The sequence below is a fragment of the Budorcas taxicolor genome, chromosome 10, assembly GCF_023091745.1.
Source record: "Budorcas taxicolor isolate Tak-1 chromosome 10, Takin1.1, whole genome shotgun sequence".
In the NCBI taxonomy this organism is placed as follows: Eukaryota; Metazoa; Chordata; class Mammalia; order Artiodactyla; family Bovidae; genus Budorcas; species Budorcas taxicolor.
Window position 1 is genome coordinate 41,636,161 of NC_068919.1, and position 23,971 is coordinate 41,660,131.

General features: G+C 40.2%; 1 protein-coding gene across 1 annotated transcript in view; it reads right to left on the minus strand.

Annotated features, from left to right (window-relative positions):
• L2HGDH (L-2-hydroxyglutarate dehydrogenase) overlaps positions 1–23,971 on the minus strand; it is a 49,265-nt gene that overhangs the window by 20,844 nt on the left and 4,450 nt on the right. The window contains exons 2-5 of the mRNA XM_052646929.1: positions 22,904–23,019; positions 21,737–21,888; positions 10,556–10,687; positions 662–824 (exon numbers count right to left, since the gene is read on the minus strand). Of these exons, the coding sequence (XP_052502889.1) occupies positions 662–824; positions 10,556–10,687; positions 21,737–21,888; positions 22,904–23,019 (563 nt within the window). The remainder of the gene's footprint in view (positions 1–661; positions 825–10,555; positions 10,688–21,736; positions 21,889–22,903; positions 23,020–23,971) is intronic.

Genomic DNA, 23,971 nt, shown 5'->3' on the forward strand with positions numbered 1-23,971 from the left:
CAAAAATTTGATTGATTATGCTGTCTACCTAACAATCTCAACTATTTAACAATTTTGCTCAACATCTTAGAATTTAGAAGAACACTGGGAAAATGATTGCTTCAGATAACCCAGACCTCCTTAAAGGCTTGTCAAGAAAGAACGAACTGAGCACTACTTCTTTTTCCCTTCAAATTTCCAAACAACAAATTTAAGGCTTAACAACTAATTCATTTGGGTAAAAAAAAAAAAAATCTGTGCCCCCAAAGCAAAACAAAATAAACTTTAAGTACAGGCTACAGTGGGGGAATTGGGGGTGGGGGGTTCAGAATGGCTGAGTCATGTCCTATCCCCAGACAGTCTGATTCAGTAAGACTGCTGCTGCTGCTGCTAAGTCGCTTCAGTAGTGTCCGACTCTATGTGACCCCATAGACGGCAGCCCACCAGGCTCCCCTGTCCCTGGGAGGATGCTAAAATCTGCATTTTTAACAAGCATCCCCAGGGGATTCTGAGTCTAACCTATTGGATAGGAAAGTCTTTGGGAGCTAATTTCACTTCTGCACCTACCTCCAGCTCTGTGCCCTACTGGTGACCCTCTTATCATGCTACCCTAGACAGAAACAGTCCCAAATTTCTTTAAAGTCAATTCAAGTATTCAACAGAAAAGATAAGGACAGCTTACCATCTTTACTTCTTGAAGGACTTTCTCTAGCCATTTCAATATCTTCTACTTCAAAACTGGTCAAAATAGAGCCACCTGCTTCTTGGAAATCCTTGGCAAATGACAAAGCCACCTGCCGATAGTCCACGATGCCAGTATAAGGACAATCAATAGCCATTAGACCCTGGGACAGAATTGTGAAAAAATCAAGACAATATACTTAAAAACTGCTGAGGACAGGCTCTCCAATGAGGCTTCCCTGGTGGTTCAGTGGTAAAGAATCCACCTGTCAATGCAGAAGACTCAGGCTTGATCCCTGGGTCAGGAAGATCCCCTGGAGGAGGGCACAGCAAACCATTTCAGTATTCTTGCCTGGGAAATCCCATGGACAGAGAAGCTGGCAGGCTATAGTCCATGGGGTCTAAGAGTTGAACGTGACTTAGCAACTAAACAACAGATTGTCCAATAAATTTGATCTTTGGCTGAATTTTTTTTACTGTTTATATTGATGGATAACTCACAATTAGCCTTTCCTGGCAAACATCTAATAGTCTTAAAGAAAAATAAAATAAAACCTTTCTCAATTCAGTGCCTAAATTTGATACTGAATACGTATAAAAATTGTCTAACAGATAACAGAAATAATACTAGCTAAATAAGAAAACCTCTATAATCTGGAAATAATTCTCCTCCTTAGAGGAGTTAATTTTTCCAGGCTCTTCCAACTGCTACAATGAGTCTTTCAGTTTTATTTATCCTTAACCATATCTGATTCTGAGTCAATTCTGTATCACCAATTCCTTTCTATAAGCTGTGCTAAGATTTTCCCAGTAGTATATTATCTGTCATGCACACTCAATGAGAGCCCAGAGTTGTTCACAATGTTATCAGAGTATTGATCTGATTTGCTGCAGAATCTATCTTCAAGACTGCAACTACTGAATGGAGATTTTAGTGGTTCATTCAGACTTTCTTTTCAGGTAATATGGAGAAATTAATAGCCTGGGTATTTAATTGCTATGTTGGAGTATGTGTGTATGTGTGTGTCAGTTGCCACTCAAAACATGTTTATAAATGAATGATCTACAACCATACATATTTAATTTTTCAGAATAAGTATTCAATGTGCATAGGCCTTTTCTAATTGTGAAGAAAAAGATATGAGTAGAATTTCACACACTAAATACTGACTACATTTTGGTGAGTGCTTGGAAATCGCACCATTTTCTGTTGCCTTTTTGTATAGAAGAGTACATCAGTTCTCTCAATGAATTTCCCCTAAGAGGGCAGACTGGTTCCCAGGATAACTAAAGCCCAGAAGTTGAATGTGACTTAAGTGCTGCCATCCTCCTGGGCAGCACTGCACTGCTGTTACAGTTTTAAAATGACATCTGATAATATTAAATATCTCATCTGAATTCACTGCTCCACCCTAGCCCAGTGCATTTACCTGTCTGGCCTTTAAAAGCTTTTGATTTTGCCACATTGGTCAGGAAACCCTGACCAATGTTTCCAAATGGTCAGATGGTACTAAAAGTGAAGGCTCACAATCTCAGGCTCTTTCACAAGCTGAACCTAACATGTGGCAAAATTCATCATTCTCCTGACAGTCTTGCTTCCAGAATTTGAGAGCATTTGCCAAGAACAGGAAATCATTCCTTCTGTTTCAACACAGTAGAAACATGTAAGATTTTACACTAGAACTTCTATTGCCTGAAATTCCTAAATTCACAGGTCCAATAAGTAGAATTCAACTTCAACCTACAAATAGTATTTGGGATACAATAACCTTGGAAGCTAATTTAAGATAATACTAAGAGTTTAGTCACAAAAACTTTCTTATATAGCATAAAACTATGTGATAAGTATGATAACAGAGGGATAAAATAACATGTGTACAAGTGCTTCGTATCAATCTTTTTTTATCATCTCAAATATCCTTCTTATTCATCTTCTACTCCTCTAATCCAGCACATGCCTGACACACACAGAAGGCACTCAAATATTTACTGACTGAATGAACTTTTGAGGGCTATCTTTAAACATATACCAAATTTTACGCTTCCTAACAGGTTTCCTTCTTCCTTCCCTTTCTGGTCTTGACTCTGACCCTCCCCATGAGATGCTGGTGTGCCTTGCCTGAATGTGGATGAGAGGGAAGGTGGAACAAATCACTGCTGCCAAGCTGCTGACACTCTGGCCTAGGATGGGGTTAGGGGACAGGCTGGCTGTCTGCAAGCCAGGAGACTGCATGTGCGCTGACCAGGTCACCAGGTCAGAGCTTGAAATCTGATATCATGGCAGGTCAGGTGGTTGGAAAAGAACCAGGCAAGTGGGTCAGGGAAAGCTAAGAGTTGGAAGTCAGTCAGGAGGCTAGAGGAATATGTGATTGACCAATAGCGTTAAAGTAAGGCAGCTGGATCAGCACAGCTAAGGTCAGAGGAAGCAGTCAAGATAGAGAGCACTGTCAAGAGCCATCCTTCAAAGTTTACAGATGCAGTTTCAAACTTTCTCAGATACGCCCACTAGGGGCACTTGATTTTCTTCTTAAAGAGATCTCATACACGAAACCCTTTCAGAGTTCCCCTGACAAACTATTTCTTTCTGGAGGGCCTGGAAGAAAGAGACGAGACCCTATACCATGGAAATTCTGCCACCCATTCCTGGTAGTGGTCGTGAATTTGGGGGAAAAGGGAGACATTTACTCAAGACACCTTTATGAAAAACTGAAGTATACTTTCCACTATACATTGCCACCCCTAAAAATGTCTAGACATTGATAACCATAATGTGGCCTTCTATAAAGTTGATCACTACTGCAGAGGCCTCAGGGAAGGGTAACATACACCTCTCTTAGAAGTTACACTACTTATTCATCTTTCAAGCGGAGGGCTCACCTCTGAGAAGACTTTTCTAGACTCTCGGATTAAACTAAAAGCTCTCCCTTATCTTGGTACAAGACAGAGTATCAGTAGTATAGTGATAATACTTATCACTCTATTAAAACTATCTTCTGCTACACTCTTCACTTCTTTCAGGATCATGGCAATGTCTTGCCTTCACATCTGCAGTACCCATTGTAGTGCTGGGCACACAGTAAAGAAGAAAATGTTGGTCAAATTAACTTGATTATCTATATATACATACTTCATCTACCTCATTCTGAGAAATGTGAGGATCACATGGTCAGGTACACAGAACAATATCTAGACTCATCCCTAATCTTTATGATGTACAAAATGCTGTTTTGCTTTGTTTTGAACAGTAAGGCATGATATAAAGAACAATGGGTAAAAAAAAATTCAAAAAAAAAAAAAAAAAAGAACAATGGGTCCTTCTTTTTTTATTTTATTTTTCCAATTTCTAAAGTTATCAGACACACAACAGATGATTGTTGTTTCAGCTGACTAGCTGGAATCTTCCAAATCCCCAAGATTTCAGTATCATCATGAAATCAAAAACTTTGTTTCCCAAACTCCAGAGTTAATATTGTTTTTACATCATGACCAAATCCACAGTGGGGTCAGGGGCTCATATATCTTTTTTTTTTTTTTTTACACTAATCTTGAAGTCTGAAGCAGTTTCTTTATAGCCCGTAAAAGACAGAACCACATGTTAAAAATTAGCATGCCTCTCTGGGGGAGGTTATAAATTGTTTTATTCTCAAATGCCAGGTAATACTTGATGTAGATCAGTGAGATTCTGACATCTTAGTTTCACAACCAAACACTATCAAAATCACACAAAACAATAAAACAGAAACAGGTTTGGCTGTTTTATAGTCAGGAAGCACTCAATAATTCTTGTAAAGCACTGTATAGATAAGAGGTGGGAAGCAAGTTTAATTTCATTTTTTTAGTAGATTTGATTTTTTAGAGCAGTTTTAGGTTCACAGGAAAACTGAGCAGAAGGAAGAGAGATTTCCCGTATAGGATGGCATCACTGACTCGATGGACGTGAGTTTGAGTGAACTCCGGGAGTTGGTGATGGACAGGGAGGCCTGGCATGCTGCCATTCAAGGGGGTCACAAAGAGTTGGACACAACTGAGTGAATGAACTGAACTGGACACAACTGAGCGAATGAACTGAACTGAACTGAATATTTCCTGCCCCCATATGTGTATAGCTCCCTAATCCCTTTCATACTAATATTTTTTTAAGTATGGCATTAGTATATACCACCAGTTCTGCTATAGACTGAATGTCTGTGGGCCTCCAAAATTCAGACTGAAACCTAATGACCAATGGGACAGTATGTAGAGATGGGGTATTTGGGAAGCAATTAGGTAATAAGGATGGAGCCTTCATGAACGGGATTAGTGGCTTTATAAAAGAGACTCCAGAGAGCTCCCTCACCCATTAAGTATTGTGAGAACACAGCTAGAAGATGGTCTATGAACCAGGAAGTGGGTCCTCATCAGACATCAAATCTTTCAGAGCCTTGATCTCAGACTTCTAACCTCTAGAACTATGAGAAATAAATACCTGAAACTTATAAGCTAACTGGTCCCCTTTCCAGATGGCACTAGTGGTAAAGAATCCACCTGCCAACATAAGAGACACAGAGAAGAGGGCTGAATCCCTGGGTCGGGAAGTCCCCTGGAGTAGGAATTGGCAACCCACTCCAGAGTTCTTGCCTGGAAAACTCCATGAACAGAGGAGGCTGGTGGGCTACAGTCTATAGGGTTGCAAACAGTCAGACACGACTGAGCACACACTTTGTTGCAGCAGCCCCAACTGACTAAAACGAGCTTTTATATGAGTTACTCACAACCCTAGTTTGAAGATATCCTAGGATCTCTCAACAATGTTTTGAAATAGCCTATTTTATTCTACAGAGGGATTGACATGGCTTAAAGGAAATAAACAGAATAAAATAATGAGTTGCAAGCAAAGTATTAGGGAAAAGGGAAAATGTAAACCAGGAGAAAAAGAACATTAAAAAGTTATCTTATCAGATGTCACGAAAAGTACCTGCTGCTAAGTCGCTTCAGTTGTGTCCGACTCTGTGCGACCCCATAGGTGCCAGCCCACCAGGCTCCCCCGTCCCTGGGATTCTCCAGGCAAGAATACTGGAGTGGGTTGCCATTTCCTTCTCCAATGCATGAAAGTGAAAAGTGAAAGTGAAGTCGCTCAGTCATGTCCGACTCTTAGCAACCCCATGGACTGCAGTCTACCAGGCTCCTCTGTCCATGGGATTTTCCAGGCAAGAGTACTGGAGTGGGGTGCCATTGCCTTCTCCAAAAGTACCCAGGTATCTCAAAAAATCAATTTTAATTCACCAGAATTACTGCTCACATAAAGCACAAAATAACAACCATCACTTCTTGAGGATTAACATATCCTGGATGCTTTACATGTATTATTGTATTTAATTCTCAGAACAACCTCCATTTTACAAACAAGGAGTCTGAGGTTTAGAAAAATTTTAACTTAAGGTAAACAGCTGTTAAATAGGCAGACATGAGATTTAAATTTATGTCTGTCTGACTTCTCAGCCACCACAAACTGCTGCTCATCTTATGTCAAATCCCATTTTATGGGGAAAAAACAAGAGAAACTACAGTGAGATAAAGAATAGTATGTCAAAACTGCCTTAAGTCTAGAAATTACTGACCTATGATATATACAGTAGTAGTAATGTTAGTTACTCAGTTGTGTCCCACTCTTTCAGACCCCATGGATTTTAGCCTGCCAGGCTCCTCTGTCCATGAAATTCTCCAGGCAAAGTACTGGAGTGGGTTTCCATTTCCTTCTCTAGGGGATCTTCCTGACCCAGGGATCAAACCCGGGTCTCCTGTATCGCATGCAGATTCTTCACCATCTGAGCCACCAGGGAAGCCCAGCAGAAAGGAATCAGGTTTTCTAAAAATAGGGACAACAGAGGATGAGACGGTTGACTGGCATCACCAACTCAATGGACATGAGTTTGAGGAAGCTCTGGGAGTTGGTGATGGACAGGGAAGCCTCACATGCTGCAGTCCATGGGGTCGCAGAGTTGGACACAACTGAGTGACTGAACTGAACTGATTCTAAAAATAACTATAATAGGTAGTGTCGGTGGTGTCATAGGGAGTAAAGGCGCTTCCAAAAATAAATATATAAATGGTTCTGACCTCCCACTTCAAGGCTCCCCTCTCTCCCACAACCAGTTTCATCCTATGCACCAGAGTTTGATTAACTTTTCCTTAATTAACACAGTTTGCATATCATTTTCCTGCCAAAATCCTTCAGTGGCTCCCTACTGTTTAGATCAGGAGCTGGTAATTTTTTCTGTAAAGGGCCAGATAGTAAATATTTTTGTCCACGTGAAGCTTAAGGTTCCAACTACTCAAGTTGGCTGTTTGGCACAAAAGCAGCCAAAGACAACACATAAATGATTAAGTATGGTTGTATGCCAATAAAAATTTATTTGTGTGACACAGAAATTTTGTTTCATATAATTTTCACTGTCACAAAATATTATTCTTTTAATTTTTCTCAACCATTTAAAACAGCTTAGTAGGTCATTAACAACAGGTCGTGGGCCTGGCCCACACAAGCCACAGTTTGCTGATCCTGGCTTAAGACCCATGTAGCATTTGCTCAAAGCCGGAAGAAAATAGACAAAATCAGATATTCAATGAATGTGTCTTTTTATTAAAAAATCATTCATTCATTCATCATCTCAGAGAAATAAGAACTATATGGAGAGAGGAAAAGGGAGAAGATCTGTTCCCACAAGGAAAACACTCTTACCATTCTGAGTCTGAAGGGAGAGAGAGGTGAAGTATGCCAGAGTCGAAGATGCTATGACCTTCTCTGCAAGAAGAACTCATTCAATGCTATCTGGATTTCTAGGTACTACCAATCTCTTGGGAACTTTATACTACTTAAGAAAATAAAATATTTTGATCCAACCTTAACTGCACAACTAAAGATAACTTAAGAAAAATTAATTCTATATTGTCTTTGTGTAAAAGGATTTGAAGCAGCTTGTAAAAACAAACAAAAATACATACAAAACAATATATACTAGCATTAAATTTTAAACCAGACAAGTATATGGACTGGAAGCTATTATTTGCAGACAATATGATTGTATATATAAAATACAGAAGAAGAATTAGGACTTCCATAGCAGTCCAGTGGTTAAGAATCCATGCTTTCACCACAGGGGGCACAGGTTCTACCCCTGGTTGAGGAACTAAGATCCTATGTGCTGTGCAAAATGGCCAAAAAATAAAAAAGAATTCATAGATAAACTGTTAGAATCAATAAGTGAATTAAACAAACAAAATGAAGCAGGTAATGTTCTGTTTGTTGATCTGGATGCTGATTACATTTCATGAAAATTCATCAAGTTGATGATTTTGAATGTACTGATATGCTAGGATTCAATAACAAGTTCCAAAAAATAAGAGCATACAGAAAACAAAGATGAAAAGACAAGATGAAACAAAGAGTGAAATTAGTGCATAAAAATGAAAATGTATGCTTAAGGCTTTAGCTACTTGGCAAGAATGGGGCACAAATGTGTCCTGTTTGGGATCAAGGTAAACAGGACAATGCAATCAGTTATGGTGTCCATAGACAGAAACTGCTCAGGAAGGAAAAATTAAGACTTAAAACTGGGGTCTGAGAGAAATTTCTCCTGAGTGTTCTCAAAAAGATGCTATTCAACAGTGAACCTATCTTCTTACAGTAGAGGCCTTAGTGAGTGACACAGTGATTTTCTCCATAGGCTGATGCCAAAACACCAAAACACAACTCAAGGAGAGTAATCTGGGGTCAAGGAGTGGGTGGGGAGGGAAAAACACTACAGTATAGCTGTACCACAGTCTGGTGGTCTGGAGAGACGTAGAAGAATGAATGATCATCTAGGCTCTCTTCTTTAACCAGTGTTTCTCTAAAGCGAGCTTTTGATAAGCATCACCTGACAGTGAGTTCAAGGTCATACTCACTAAGATAGGCACCCAGAGTCCAAATATTGTATAATGTCATTAAAACACTGGGGACAGATGCAGAAAGCAAACCTATGGTTACCAGTGGGTAAGTGGGGGTGGATAAATCGGGATTGATATATACACACTACTGTATATATTAAAATATATATATATATAAGTAAGTAAGTAAAGTCACTCAGTCGTGTCTGACTCTTTGTGAACCCATGGACTGCAGCCCACCAGGCTCCTCAGTCCGTGGGATTCTCCAGGCAAGAATACTGGAGTGGGTTGTAAGATATAAATAAATAAAATAGACAAAATAGATACATGGTGGTGGTTAGTTGCTTCAGTCATGTTCAACTCTTTTGCAACCCCATGGACAGTGGCCCACCAGTCTCCTCTCTCCACAGGATTTTCCCAACCAGAATACTGGAGGGTGTTGCCATGCCCTCCTCCAGGGGATCTTCCTGACCCAGGGATCAAACCCACGTCTCCTGTACTGCAGGAGGATTCTTTCCCGCTGAGCCACTGGGGAAGCCCATAGGTCCTTATTGCTGCTGCTGCTGCTGCTGCTAAGTAGTTTCAGTCGTGTCCGACTCTGTGTGACCCCAGAGACGGCAGCCCACTAGGCTCCCCCGTCCGTGGGATTCTCCAGGCAAGAACACTGGAGTGGGTTGCCATTTCCTTCTACAACGCATGAAAGTGAAAAGTGAAAGTGAAGTTGCTCAGTTGTGTCCGACTCTTATTGACCCCATGGACTGCAGCCCACCAGGCTCCTCCGTCCATGGGATTTTCCAGGCAAGAGTACTGGAGTGGGGTGCCATTGCCTTCTCCGTAGGTCCTTATTAGTTACCTATTTTTACATATTGCATATATATATATACACATATACTATTGTTGTGTATATACTATACATATATACATGCACAATTTGGGCTATATACATATATGTACTTTTATCTATTTTATTGTATATATATACACACACATATTTTGGGAAGATCCCCTGCAGAAGGAAATGGCCACCCATTCCAGTATAGTTGCTGGGAAAATTCCATGGACAGAGGAGCCTGGTGGGCTACAGTCCATGGGGCTGCAAAAGAGTCAGACATGACTTAGTGACTAAACAACAACAATAGGACCTACTGTATAGCACAGGGAACTCCACTCAACACTCTGTAATGGCCTATGGGGAAAAGAACCTAAAAAAGAGTAGATATGTGTACATGTATAACTAATCCACTTTGATGTATGCCTGAAACTAACACAACACTGTAAATCTACTATATTGCAATAAAAACTTTAAAAAAACAAAACCCTGAGGAATGGAACACAGGAGATATAGCAATTCACTGTGACAGTCAGTGGAGTGGGAATTGGACAGTAGCCTCTAAAAGGCTATCAAGGAAAGTTGATATGCAGAGTGATTATTATATATATATATAGTCAAGTCTCCATCACAAATAAAGATCTGGTTTTCTCCATAGCATGTTTTAAGCCAGATACTCTATAACCCACCCTTCACACCCTCCTGAAGCAGACCAGATACTGCAGCCACCATCCTCAAAAATTTTCAGTGGCTACCCATGTCTACTGGATACACTTCAAAGTATCAGCATGAATAGCAGGCCCTTTGTGTGGGCTACTTCTGCCTTTCCAATCCCATCTGTTATCTCCCACTACACACCCTACGACCCAACCACACCTCGCCGCTCAGCGCTTTCCCAACACGTCACAGGGCCTCAGACCTCTCTTGCCTTTGCATGTGTTCTTTGGACCTGGTAGTTTCTCATAGGGAAGAAGAGATGAGCATCCAGAGTTTGTGGCAACGCCCTCCTGTGTCTGTCACCTCAATGTGCCTGTGACAAGATTATCTGTTTCTATGATTCCTGCTTCCTATAGGCTCACCCCCAGCCTCCATGTCACAGGGACTGAGCCCCAACTGAAAATATCCCTGTGAGCATGTGTGTGGGGTTAGTGAATCACTTACCCTACAATATGGCTCCTTCTTTTTTATGTCCTCCTGCTGGATCAGCCTCAGGCCCTGGACACCATTCTGCAGGCCTCTCTCATACAGGGCCTGAAGTCTGGGAATTTCTTCTTGTTCAACAGCCACTATAAGCTTAGAAAGAAAAGACATAAAGAATATGCATAAAGTTAAACATATCATCAGCTATGAAAGATAAATTCAATGGAATATCATAAATTTTTGTATGATTCAAACTGGGTTCAGTTTTTAAAACTGCTTTTTGCTTCATGTATCTACTTCTCCCTTTCTCCATGACTTCATTCTTCCTCCACCAAAAATATTTGTCTTTAGACTGCATTAAAACAAAAGTGAGGCGTAGCCTCAATTTTCACATCTGCCATCACAGTTGCTATGTGTGTCTTGGCCATACGTATCCTCTTCACTGTTTCAATCCCAGAGGGGAACAAAGCACAGCTTGTTTTGTCTTTAAATTAAAAAAACAAAAAAAAACAGAATATCAGAGAGATAGGAAGTATTCAGTATAATGGGATATCACTAACAGAAAACTATTTTCTGGAATAAAGTACATTTCAAAGTATTTACTGAGGCATTCTGCCATAGGGGAGGAAAACAGAAAATTCAACAACTTTACTCAAGATTCCTTTTCTATTAATATTTATTTCTGGGCAAAGTATCTGTTTGAGGTAGTTTCTTTCTTACTTAACAGTTACCAGCAAAGGAAAACACAGATGATATTCACAAGTGCATTAAATTCAAAAATCACTATTTCATAGCAAGGAGTCAATCACAGCCCATGAAGTAATACTTTTAATTAAAGTGTAAAGGTTATCTAAATCAACAAATACTTAACCTTAAAAACAGATGTGGAATCAGACGACACTATCAAGAAAGTAAAAAGATAATGCACTGAACGAGAGAAAATATTTGTAAATCATGTCACTGATAAGGATCTAATATGCAGAATATATCAAGAACTCTTTACAAACTCTGTACAGACTTCCATATACAAAGTAAGTAAGTTACTGGGATGTAATGTACAGCATGGTGACTATAGTTAGTAATTGTGTCTTTATAGGTAGCAATTGTGTATAGTTAGTAATTGCATATTTGAAAGTTGCTCAGAAAGTAGATCTTAAAAGTCCTCATTATGGACTTCCCTGGTGATCCAGTGGCTAAGAATCTACCTGCCAATGCAGAGGATGTGGGTTCAATCTCTGCTCTGGAAAAATTCCACATGCGAGGGGCAACTAAGCCCATACACCACAGCCACTGAGGCCAGTGCGCTCGAGAGCCCGTGCATTGCATCAGGGAAAACCACCACACAAGGCATGTGCACCACAACTAGAGAGGAGCCCGCTCTGTGCAACTAGAGAAAGCCTGCGTGAAGCAACAAAGAACCAGCTAAAAATAAAGAAATAAATACAATATTTTTAAAGGATCATATAATATTTTTTTAAAGTCCATCATCACAAGGAAAAAAAATTCTTACATGTTAATCATACTTCAATTTAAAGAAATAAAAGGACATCAAACTTGATTTAAAACAAAGAAGTTGGAGACGGGCAAAGACTCAAATAAGCGACTGAACCAGGAAAACTATGAAATCAGGTTATTAAGTCACACTGACATTGCCATGGCCTGGAAGCAGCAATCTGTAAAGTAATCCCTGGAGTTGAGCTGAGTAGGTTAAAAGCAATGACATGATTTGATGTGAAGAGGGAATATGAAGTAGTATTCAAGGCTCCAGAAAGAAGCAGGTGTTACAGAGCTCAGAATCATCGTATGGGCAGGAACGGGGACTTCTATGTTTCTCAAAGGTGTTCAGTGGATGATGGTCGGTTCCTTTGGCTTAAAGCATTGGATGTTTAGTAGGTCTTGCATTCATGCAGTGAATCTCACTTGATCTTGATATATAATTCTTTTTATATGTTGCCACATTCATTTTACTAGTATTTTGTAACAAACTCTCATAATGCAACCATAAAAACTGTAAATATACTTCTACGGTTTGCTTTTTTTTTGCTTAATAGTATATCAAGACCATTTTCCCACATCATTAAAAAATTCTTCATAGCATTTTTAAGGGCAACAATGAATTTTTATTCTTAAAAATTACATGGAGAGGAGTTATAAGGAAATACTGTGAACAACTATAAGCCAACAAATTAGATAATTTATATGAAATGGGAAAACTCATAGAAAGACACAAACTTGTGAAACTGACTCAAGAAGAAAAAGAATATGTGAATAGACCTGTAACAACTAAAGAAACAGAATTAATAACTTTTAATAGCTCAGACCTCATGAATGCTACCAAGTATTTAAAGAAGAATTAGTACCAATTCTTCACAAAATCTCCCAAAAAAACAGAAACAGGAACACTTCTTAATTCAACAAGATCAGTTAACAGTCAAACAAGACAAAGATATCAAAAGAAAACAAAAACTGCATATCAACATCCCTTATGAATATTGATACAAAAATTCTGAACAAAATACTAGTAAACTGAATGTGGCAACATATAAAGAGAATTATACATCAAGATCACGTGAGATTCACTGCATGAATGCAAGGCCTACTAAACATCCAAAAGTCAGTGAATGTAATAAGTTCATGGTAATAGAATAAAGGACAAAAACCACATGACTGCCTCAACAAAAGTGGAAAAGGCATTTGAGAAAATCCAACACGTTTTCGTGATTGTGCTGTGCTAAGTCGCTTCACTTGTGTCCGGCTGTGTGACCCCATGGACTGCAGCCCACCAGGCCCCTCCATCCATGGGATTCTCCAGGCAAGAACACTGCAGTGGACTGCCATTCCCTTCTCCATTTCATGATTAAAAACACTCACACAATACAGGTAGAAAGGAATTTCCTCAGTCTGGTAAAGGACATCTTAAAAAAAGAAAACAAACCCATAGCTGTCATTATACTTAATAGTGAAAGATTGAATGCTTTCTCTCTAAAATCAGGAACACAAGGATATCTACCCTGACTACTTCTATTCAACACTACATTAGAGATTCTACGCAGATAAAGCTAGGCTTTGCATGCATGTGAAGTCATTTCTGTCATGTCTGACTCTGTGACCCCATGGACTTTAGACTGCCAGGCTCCTCTGTCCACAGGATTCTCCAGGCAAAAATACTGGAGTGGATTCCCATGCCCTCCTATAGGGGATCTTCCTGACCCAGGGAACAAACCCGTGTCTGCTGGGTCTCTTGCGTTTGCACACCACCTTTAGCAGTACGTGAACCATGAACTTCCAGACGTACAAGCTGGATTTAGAAAAGGCAAAGGAACCAGAGACCAAACTGCCAGCATTCACTGGGTCACAGAGAAAGCAAAGGAATTCCAGAAAAACATCTACTTCTGCTTCACTCACTATATTAAAGCCTTTGACTGTTGGGATCACAATAAACTGTGGAAAATCTTAAAGAGATGGGAAAACCAGACCACCTTTCCTGTCTCCTAAGAAACCTGTATGCAGGTCAAGAAGAAACAGTTAGAACCGGACATGGAGCAACGGACTAGTTCCAAGCTGGGAAAAGAGTACGTCAAGGCTGTATACTGTCACTCTGCTAATTTAACATCTATGCAGACTACATTATGCAAAATGCCAGACTGGGGGAATCACAAGTTGGAATCAAGATTGCCATGACTAAAAAACAGATTGCCAAGAGTAATATCTATAACCTCAGAATCTCAGATATACAGATGATAAATGGCAGAAATTGAAGAGGAAAGAAAGAGCCTCTTGATGAAGGCCATAGAGGAGAGTGGAAAAGAGGGCTTAAAACTCAACATTTAAAAAGTAAGATCATGGCATCCAGTCCAATCACTTAATAGCAAATAGAAACAGAAACAGTGGAAACATTGACAGATTTTACTTTCTTGGGCTCCAAAATCACTGCAGATGGTGACTGAAGTCATGAAATTAAAAGACACTTGCTCCTCGGAAGGAAAACTATGACAAACCTAGACAACGTATTACAAAGCAGAGACATTACTTTGCCAACAAAGGTCCATATAGTTAAAGCTGTGGTTTTTCCGGTAGATATGTATGGATGTGAGAGGTGGCCATAAAGAAGGCTGAGCACCAAAGAACTGATGCTTTTGAACTGTGGTGCTGGAGAAGACTCTTGAGAGTCCCCTGGATTACAAGGAGATCAAACTAGTCAATCCTAAAGGAAATCAACCCTGAATATTCATTGGAAGGACTGATGCTGAAACTGCAATACTTTGGCCACCTGATGCAAAGAGTCAACGCATGGGAAAAGACCCTGATGCTGGGAAAGATGGAAGGTAGGAGGAGAAGTGGGCAACAGAGGATGAGATGGTTAGATAGCATCACTGACTCAGTGGGCATGAAACTGAGCAAACTCTGGGAGATAGTGAAGGACAGGAAAGTCTGGTGTACTGCTGTCTTTGGGGTCACAAAGAATCAGCCATGACTTAGCGACTGAACAATTCAACACTCTATTGTTGTATTGTACCACAGTAGCATATTGCCCAGTATGCTACTGGAGATCAGTGGAGAAATAACTCCAGAAAGAATGAAGAGGGTACCGTGTAGGGCCACCCAAGATGGACTGGTCCTGGTGTACACAAGGTTTTGTTTGTGCCCTCCAAGAGTCTGTTTCCCCAGTCTTGATCACATGGACCACAAACTGTTTAACTCAATGAGACGATGAGCCATGCCATGTAGGGCCACCCAAGACAGATGGATAATGGTGGAGAGTTCTGACAAAACACAGTCCACTGGAGAAAGGAATGGCAAACCACTTCAGTATTCTTGCCTTGAGAACTCCATGAACAGTATGAAAAGGCAAAAAGATAGGACACTGAAAGATGATCTCCCCAGGTCGGTAGGTATCCAATATGCTATTGGAGATCAGTGGAGAAGGAACTCCAGAAAGAATGAAGGGGTGGAGCCAAAGTAAAAACAACACCCAGTTGTGGATGTGACTGGTGATGGAAGTAAAGTCCGATGTTGTAAAGAGCAATATTGCATAGGAACCTGGAATGTTAGGTCCATGAATCAAGGCAAATTGGAAGCGGTCAAACAGGAGATGGCAAGAGTGAACATCGACATTTTAGGAATCAGTGAACTATAATGGACCAGAATGGGTGAATTTAACTCAGATGACATTCTATTCACTATTGAATCCCTTAGAAGAAATGGAGTAGCCATAGTAATAAACAAAAGAGTGTGAAATGCAGAACTTGGATGCAGTCTCAAAAACAACAGAATGATCTCTGTTCATTTCCAAGGCAAGCCATTCAATATCAGAGCAATCCTAGTCTATGCCCTGACCAGTAATGCTGAAGAAGCTGAAGTTGAACAGTTTTACGAAGACCTACAAGACCTTCTAAAACGAACATCCAAAAAAGATGTCATTTTCATTACAGGGGACTGGAATGCAAAAGTAGGAAGTCAAGAGATACCTGGAGTAACAGGCAAACGTGGCCTTGGAGTACAAAATGAAGCAGGGCAAAGGCTAACAGACTTTTGTCAAGAGAATGCACTGGTCATAGCAAACACCCTCTTCCAACAACACAAGAGAAGATTCTACACATGGACATCACCAGACAGTCAATCCCAAAATCAGCTTGATTACATTCTTCACATCCAAAGATGGGGAATCTATACAGTCAGCAAAAACAAGACCGGGAGCTGACTGTGGCTCAGATCATGAACTCCTTACTGCCAAATTCAGACTTAAATTTTTAAAAAATAGGGAAAATCACTAGACCATTCAGATATGACCTAAATCAAATCCCTTACAATTATACAGTGGAAGTGACAAATAGATTCAAGGAATTAGATCTGCTAGACAGAGTGCTTGAAGAAGTATGGACGGAGGTTCATGACATTGTACAGGAGGCAGTGATCAAGACAATCCCCAAGAAAAAGAAACGCAAAAAGGCCAAATGGTTGTCTGAGGAGGCCTTACAAATAGCTTAGAGAAGAAGAGAAAGTAAAGGCAAAGGAGAAAAGGAAAGATATACCCATTTGAATGCAGAGTTCCAAAGAATAGCAAGGAGAGATTAAAAAAAAAGGCTTCTTCAGCAATCAACACAAAGAAATAGAGGAAAACAATAAAATGGGAAGGACTAGAGATCTCTTCAAGAAAATAAGAGATACCAAGGGAACATTTCACGCAAAGATGGGCCCGATAAACGACAGAAATGGTATGGACCTAACGGAAGCAAAAGATATTAAGAAGTAGCCAGAATACACAGAAGAACTATATAAAAAAGATCTTCATGACCCAGATAACCACGATGGTGTGATCACTCACCTACAGCCAGACATCCTGGAATTCGAAGTCAAGTGGGCTTTAGGAAGCATCACTACGAACAAAGCTAGTAGAGGTGATGGAATTCCAGTTGAGTTATTCCAAATTCTAAAAGACAATGCTGTGAAAGTGCTGTACTCAATATGCCAGCAAATTTGGAAAGCTCAGCAGTGGCCACAGGACTGGAAAAGGTCAGTTTACATTCCAATCCCAAAGAAAGGCAATGCTAAAGAATGTTCAAACTACTGCGCAATTGCACTCATCTCACACGCTAGTAAAGTAATGCTCAAAACTCTTCAAGCCAGGCTTCAACAGTACTTGAACTGTGAACTTCCATATGTTCAAGATGGAAAAGGCAGAGGAACTAGAGATCAAATTGCAAACATCCGTTGGATCACTGAAAAAACAAGAGACTTCCAGAGAAAGATCTACTTCTGCTTTATTGACTACCCCAAAGCCTTTGACTGTGTGGATCACAACAAACTGTGGAAAATTCTTAAAGAGGTAGGAATACCAGACCACTGACCTGCCTCCTGAGAAATCTATACACAGATCAAGAAGCAATAGTTAGAACTGGACATGGAACAACAGACTGGTTCCAAATCAGGAAAGAGTATGTCAAGGCTGTATATTGTCACTCCGCTTATTAAACTTATATGCAGAGTACATCATGTGAAATGCCAGACTGGATGAAGCACAAGCTGGAATCAAGATGGCCAGGAGAAATATCAATAACCTCAGATACGCAGATGACACCACCCTTATGGCAGAAAGTGAAGAGGAACTAAAGAGCCTCTTGATGAAAGTGAAAGAGGAGAGTTAATATGTTGGCTTAAAAGTCAACATTCAGAAAACGAAGATCATGGCATCTGATCTCATCACTTCATGGGAAATAGATGGAGAAACAGTGACAGACTTTATTTTGGGGGTCTCCAAAATCACTGCAGATGGTGACTACAGCCATGAAATTAAAAGATGCTTGCTCCTTGGAAGAAAACCTATGACCAACCTAGACAGCATATTAAAAAGCAGAGACGTTACTCTGCCAACAAAGATCCGTCTAGTCAAGGCTATGGTTTTTCCAGCAGTCATGTATGGATGTGAAAGTTGAACTATAAAGAAAGCTGAGCACCAAAGAATTGATGCTTTTGAAATGTGATGTTGGAGAAAACCCTTGAGAGTCTCTTGGACTGTAAGGAGATCCAACCAGTCCATCCTAAAGGAAATCAGTCCTAAATATTCATTGGAAGGACTGATGCTGAAGCTGAAACTCCAATATTTTGGCCACCTGATGCAAAGAACTGACTCACTGGAAAAGACCTTAATGCTGGGAAAGATTGAAGGCCGGAGGAGAAAGATGACAGAGGATGAGATGGTTGGATGGCATCACCGACTCGATGGACATGAGTTTGAATAAGCTTTGGGAGTTGGTGATGGATAGGGAAGTCTGGTGTGCTGCAGTCCATGGGGTTGCAAAGAGTTAGACACAACTGAGTGACTGAACTGAACTGAACTGAACTGAACCTAAGGAAATTAGGCAAGAAAAAATGCCCAGTTTAAAAAAGTAAAACTATCTTATTTGTAGATGACATGATCCTGCATGTTGAAAGTCCTAAGGAATACACACCACACACACACACACACAAAAACTACTAGACTAAGAAATGAGTTCAACAAAGTTGAAGGATAAAGATCAATATGTAAAAATCAATCCTATTCTATACAGTAGCAGTGAATAAATGCAACTGAAATTAGGAAAATAATTTTCCTCACAAAAGCATCAGAAAGAACAAAATATCAATGAATAACATTAACAAAAGAAATGCAATAACTGTACAATGAAAAATAAAAAATATTGTTGATAGAAATTAAAGAAAATTAACATAAATGGGAAGACATCCCAATTTCATGTTTTGTAAAATTTAATACTGCTAAGATGGCAGCACTCCCCAAATTGATCTATAGATTCAGTATAATCTCTATCAAAAATACCAGCTGCCCTTTTGGAGATACTGACAAACAGTACTGGCATAAGGACACACACACATCAGTGGAATAGAATTGAGAATCCTAAATATGCCTTCTTACATTTATGCTCAACTGATTTTTGATGCAGATGCCAAAACAATGTATTGTAGAAAGAACAACTTTTTTCAACAAATGGCACTGAGACAACTGGATATCCACATGCAAAAGAAGGAAGCTGGACCCCCTCCTTACATCATACACCACAATTAATTAAAAAATGAACCTACACTGGTAGAACACGTGTAGGGGTTGGGGTGGGAGCTTTACTCCTGGTGGCAGGGTCTGGGAAGGGGCAGTAGGCCAGCTGCAAAGGTGGTAAGAAGCACCTGAAGCAGACCAAGGAGCTGGATGAAGATGATGGGGCATTCAAGCAGAAACAGAAAAAGCAGCAGAAGGGGAGTTCCCTGGTGGTCCAGTGGCTAAGAATCTGCCTGGCAAAGCAGGGGACAGGGGTTCAATTCCTGGTGGGGGAACCAGGATCCCGCATGCCGCGGGGCAACTAAGTCCATGTACGGCAACTACAGAAGTGTCCGCCCCGCCACGAAAGCCAGAGCACCGCAGCAAAGACACAGCACGGCCAAAAAGCGAGAGAGAAGCAAAAGAAACTTGAGAAGCTGAAAGCAAAGGCTGCAGGGAAGGCCCCCCTGGAGAAAGGTGGAATTAAGGAACTTGTCAAAAAGTAAGCTGGGAGACTTCTCTGGTAGTCTAGTGGTTAAGAATCCACCTTCCAATGCACAGGATGTGGGTTTGATCCCTGATCAGGAAAGGGGAACTAAGATCCCACATGCTACAGGGCAACTAAGCCTGTGAGCTGAGGAAGACCCAGTGCAGCCAAGGGAAAAAAAACCAAAACACCACTTTTAGGGACTTCCCTGGTGGTTTAGTGGCTAATACTCTGCTCTCCCAATGCAGGGGGCCTGGGTTTGATCCCTAGTGGGGGAACTAGATCCCACATGTTGCAACTAAGACTTGGTGCAGTCAAAAAATAAAAATACATATATAAAAAAAAAGGAAGCTGTTCTTTGTGCTGGAGGCAATGAGTGAGTAAGTGAAGTCGCTCAGTCGTGTCCGACTCTTTGCGACCCCATGGACTGCAGTCTATCAGGCTCCTCCATCCGTGAGATTTTCCAGGCAAGAGTGCTGGAGTGGATTGCCATTTGGCAATGGTAATCCTTAATTCCGTTCCCGATTCCCTGCCATAATGTCTATTGCCACCTATAGCTAGAATAAAGTACTGTCGTGAAGCCTGTTACACATTTAAAAACAAACTTTTGTTAAGGTTAAAAAAATGAAATCATACAGCGGCTCATCTTCTCTTTAGTTCTTCTCATTCAGCCATTTCTACCTGAGCTGTGAGGTCAGAGTAAGCCCAGCCTAGAATCCTGCCAAAGTCTGTTCCTCAGTCTTTGCTCTAGCTCCAATTCTGTACCACTCAGAATTAAATTGACTCATCTGGGGAGGAAAAAGGACTAAAGATCTAACCATCAGAATTAAGGCTTTGATATTAGAAGAAGATCAGGAGCAAATTTTCATGATCTAAGGTTTGGCAATGATTTCTTAGATATGACACGAAAGGTACAAGCAACAAAAGAAAAAAAAAGATAAACTACACTTCATCAAAATCAAGTTTCTCTGCTTCAAAGGATACCATCAAGAAAGTAAAAAGAAAATCTACAGAATGGGAGAAAATATTTAGCAATATTTTAAACATCATCATTACTATTATTTTATTTTAAAAATAAAAATATTTTAATATTTTAGTAGTATTTTAGTAAATAACATATAACTGATAAGGGGCTATATTCAGAATATATAAATAACACAACTCAACAATAAAAAGACAAATAACTCACTTTTAAAATGGGCAAAAGACCTGAATAGGTATCTCTCGAAAGAAAATAAATGAATGGCCAGTAAGTACATGAAAGATGCTTAACATTATTAACTCGGAGAAGGCAATGGCACCCCACTCCAGTACTCTTCCCTGGAAAATCCCATGGACGGAGGAGCCTGGTGGGCTGCAGTCCATGGGGTCACTAAGAGTCAGACACGACTGAGTGACTTCACTTTGACTTTTCACTTTCATGCATTGGAGAAGGAAATGGCAACCCACTCCAGTGTTCTTGACTGGAGAATCCCAGGGACTGGGGAGCCTGGTGGGCTGCCATCTATGGGGTCGCACAGAGTCGGACACGACTGAAGTGACTTAATTAAGCATTATTAATTACTAAGCTTAATTATGAAAAACCCACAGTGATATAGCATTTCATATCTTCTAGGATGGCTAAAATAAAGCAGACAATAACTGGTGTTCATGAGGATATAAAGATACTGGAATCCTCACCAATTGCTGATGGGGATATAAAATAGTACAGCACTTTGGAAAACAGTTTGGCACTTCTTCAAAACGTTAAACATATAGTTTCTGTATGACCCAGCAACTCTACTCCTAGGTATACAGCTGACAGAAAGGAAAACATAGGTCCACACAAAACTTGTACATGAATGTCCATAGCAGCATTATTCACAGTAGCCCAAAAGCGGAAACAACACAAATGTCTATCAGCTGATAAATGGGTAAACAAAATGTGGTGTATCGATCCAATGGAATACAAAGAGGGATGAGGTACTGATTCATGCGGCAAGATGAATGAACTCTGAAAACACTACACTAAGTGAAAGAAGCCAATCACAAAAGACAACACTTTGCATGATCCCATTTATATGAAACATCTAGATTTTGCAAAGAAAGATACTAAGAAAGAAAAGCCAGGTATTTTTTAAATCAACATTTAAGATTACTAAGAAAATACTATTTATAAATAAGTCAAGGCCCTAGTAAAATGCCATACCTTGCCACATTGCTTGTAGGAAATTCCCTTTTGGTTACAGTACTCGTAGATGAGGGCTGCACCTTGCACACATAATTTAGCTTTCAGAGATTCGGGTTTATAATAAATCCCACTGTGTATGACACCACTGTTATGTCCAGTCTGATGAACAGCTATGGAACAAGAGAAATACATTTAAGAGAAAGCACATACAGGACTCATTCAAAACCCAAGAAGTAGGGGAATACAGTCAGAGTTAAAGCTATTAAAGACCACTATTTAAAACTGCCTGGGCCTGTTCTTCCAGTTGGAGCACTGGTAGCTTCCCCAGCAGACGACCACAGTATCTGTGCCAGGTCCCTCCAGCCCATCTCTGACGTCAGCTATGACTTTGGGGTACAAACCCACCCTCACCACCAGCAATCCACTTCAAGGGCCCAATATGGCTCTCTGCCTTTTGCCCCAGGGTGTTCTCTAATCTTTGGGGGCAGAGGGACTCAACATCCCTAGGGACAATCCTCAAACAAAGGGACAGAAGTTGAAGGGCACATGAGCACAATCCTGGGAAACATTAGGCAGTTCCTCAGAGGTCTCGGTGGAATCAAGCTCACAGCTTCAACCTGGATAACACACCTTCACAAGATTTTCTCTCCTTCCCCGTTTACTCTCCCCACCTACTGAATCCGGCTTCCTTGGATAACCTCACAAATAAATCACCTTTTTTTTTTTTTTTTTTTAAAGTCACTCAGTCATGTCTGACTCTGCAACCCCATGGATTAATACAGTCCATGGAATTCTCCAGGCCAGAATACTGGAGTAGGTATCCTTTCCCTTCTCCAGGGGATCTTCCCAACCCAGGGATTGAACCCAGGTCTCCTGCATTGCAGGCAGATTCTTTACCAGCTGAGTCACAAGGGAAACCCATATCCAATATCCAGTATCCAAGCTCTAGTCCCAGGCTCTGCTTTTTGAAGAATCCAGACTGGGACACTAGCATTGACACGTAGATTGAAAGATGCAGAACTGACAACATGAGCAGGTGTTCAGGTTTATTGTTGTTGTTCAGTTGCCCAATCATGTCCTATTCTTTGCAATCCCATGGACTGCAGTACATCAGGCTTCCCTGTCCTTCACCATCTCCCAGAGTTTGCTCAAAGGTGTTCTGGTTAAGCAACAAAACATACATACCTAAATCTTTCTCCTTCTCCAGAACACCAATGGAAAGTGCTGGATGTCGCAGGATGAGTGCTCTGGCAGAGGCAAGCCCCACAATTCCGCCACCAATAATGACTATATCAAATGAGCTTTAAAAGAAAGCCATCTTTAAAGTAACACATGTTTACAGTAGATTTTATCAAACTTTGCATTTTCATCATCAATGAACAAGTAAACTATTAATTAATACTCATTAAAATCAAATGTTTACTGGGCTTCGTGATATTTGGCTTTAAAAGTTAATCAGCTACAGCCAGCAGGCAGAATGGCTAGTTGCCCAAGCTGCTCCATGTCTCCATTATACTCTGCATAAGCTGGCTCCATCAGTGGTTACTCGGTTAAGGATCACACTTTCCCCTACTAACTGTCAAAAATTCAAGTGCAGTATGCTTTTGTGCTTTTTTTTGTTTGTTTCTGGGTTTTTGCAGGTGGCGGGTTGGCCACATTGCATGGCATGTGGGATCTTAGTTTCACAACTAGGGACCTAACCCACATACCCTGCATTGGAAGCATGGAGTCTTAACCACTGCACCACCAGGAAGTCCCTCAAGGGCAGTATTTTTGAGGACAAGTTAACATTAAGTCTTTAACACCTTAGTGTGCAAAAAGTCAAAATTGTTTTATTTTGCTTAGAAGGAAACAGTGAGAAAATCAAACCTTAAGGAAATAAGTCATCCAGAAATGGGCTCAGAACCAATTTTAGTCACGATAACTCTGATTACACAATCATTTAAAAAATTAGAAAGGGTATATATAGTCTAACTCCACAGTGAGAAGCTTAAAAAATTACCATTAGCATTGATCAACAAATCTAGGTTTTATAGGAACATGGCCAATTTCACTTTTTCACCCCACTTATTTTTTTTCACTCCCTCTTGCATTATATTATTTCGATCTGAATTCTAAACATCATCTGTAAATATCCAATATGTTATTTCTAAAAGAGCTCTTTAAAACACACACACAATGCTATTATTCTAACCAAAAAATTCAGTTTTTAAATATCTGCAAATATTCACAATTAAACTTTAAGAAGAAAAC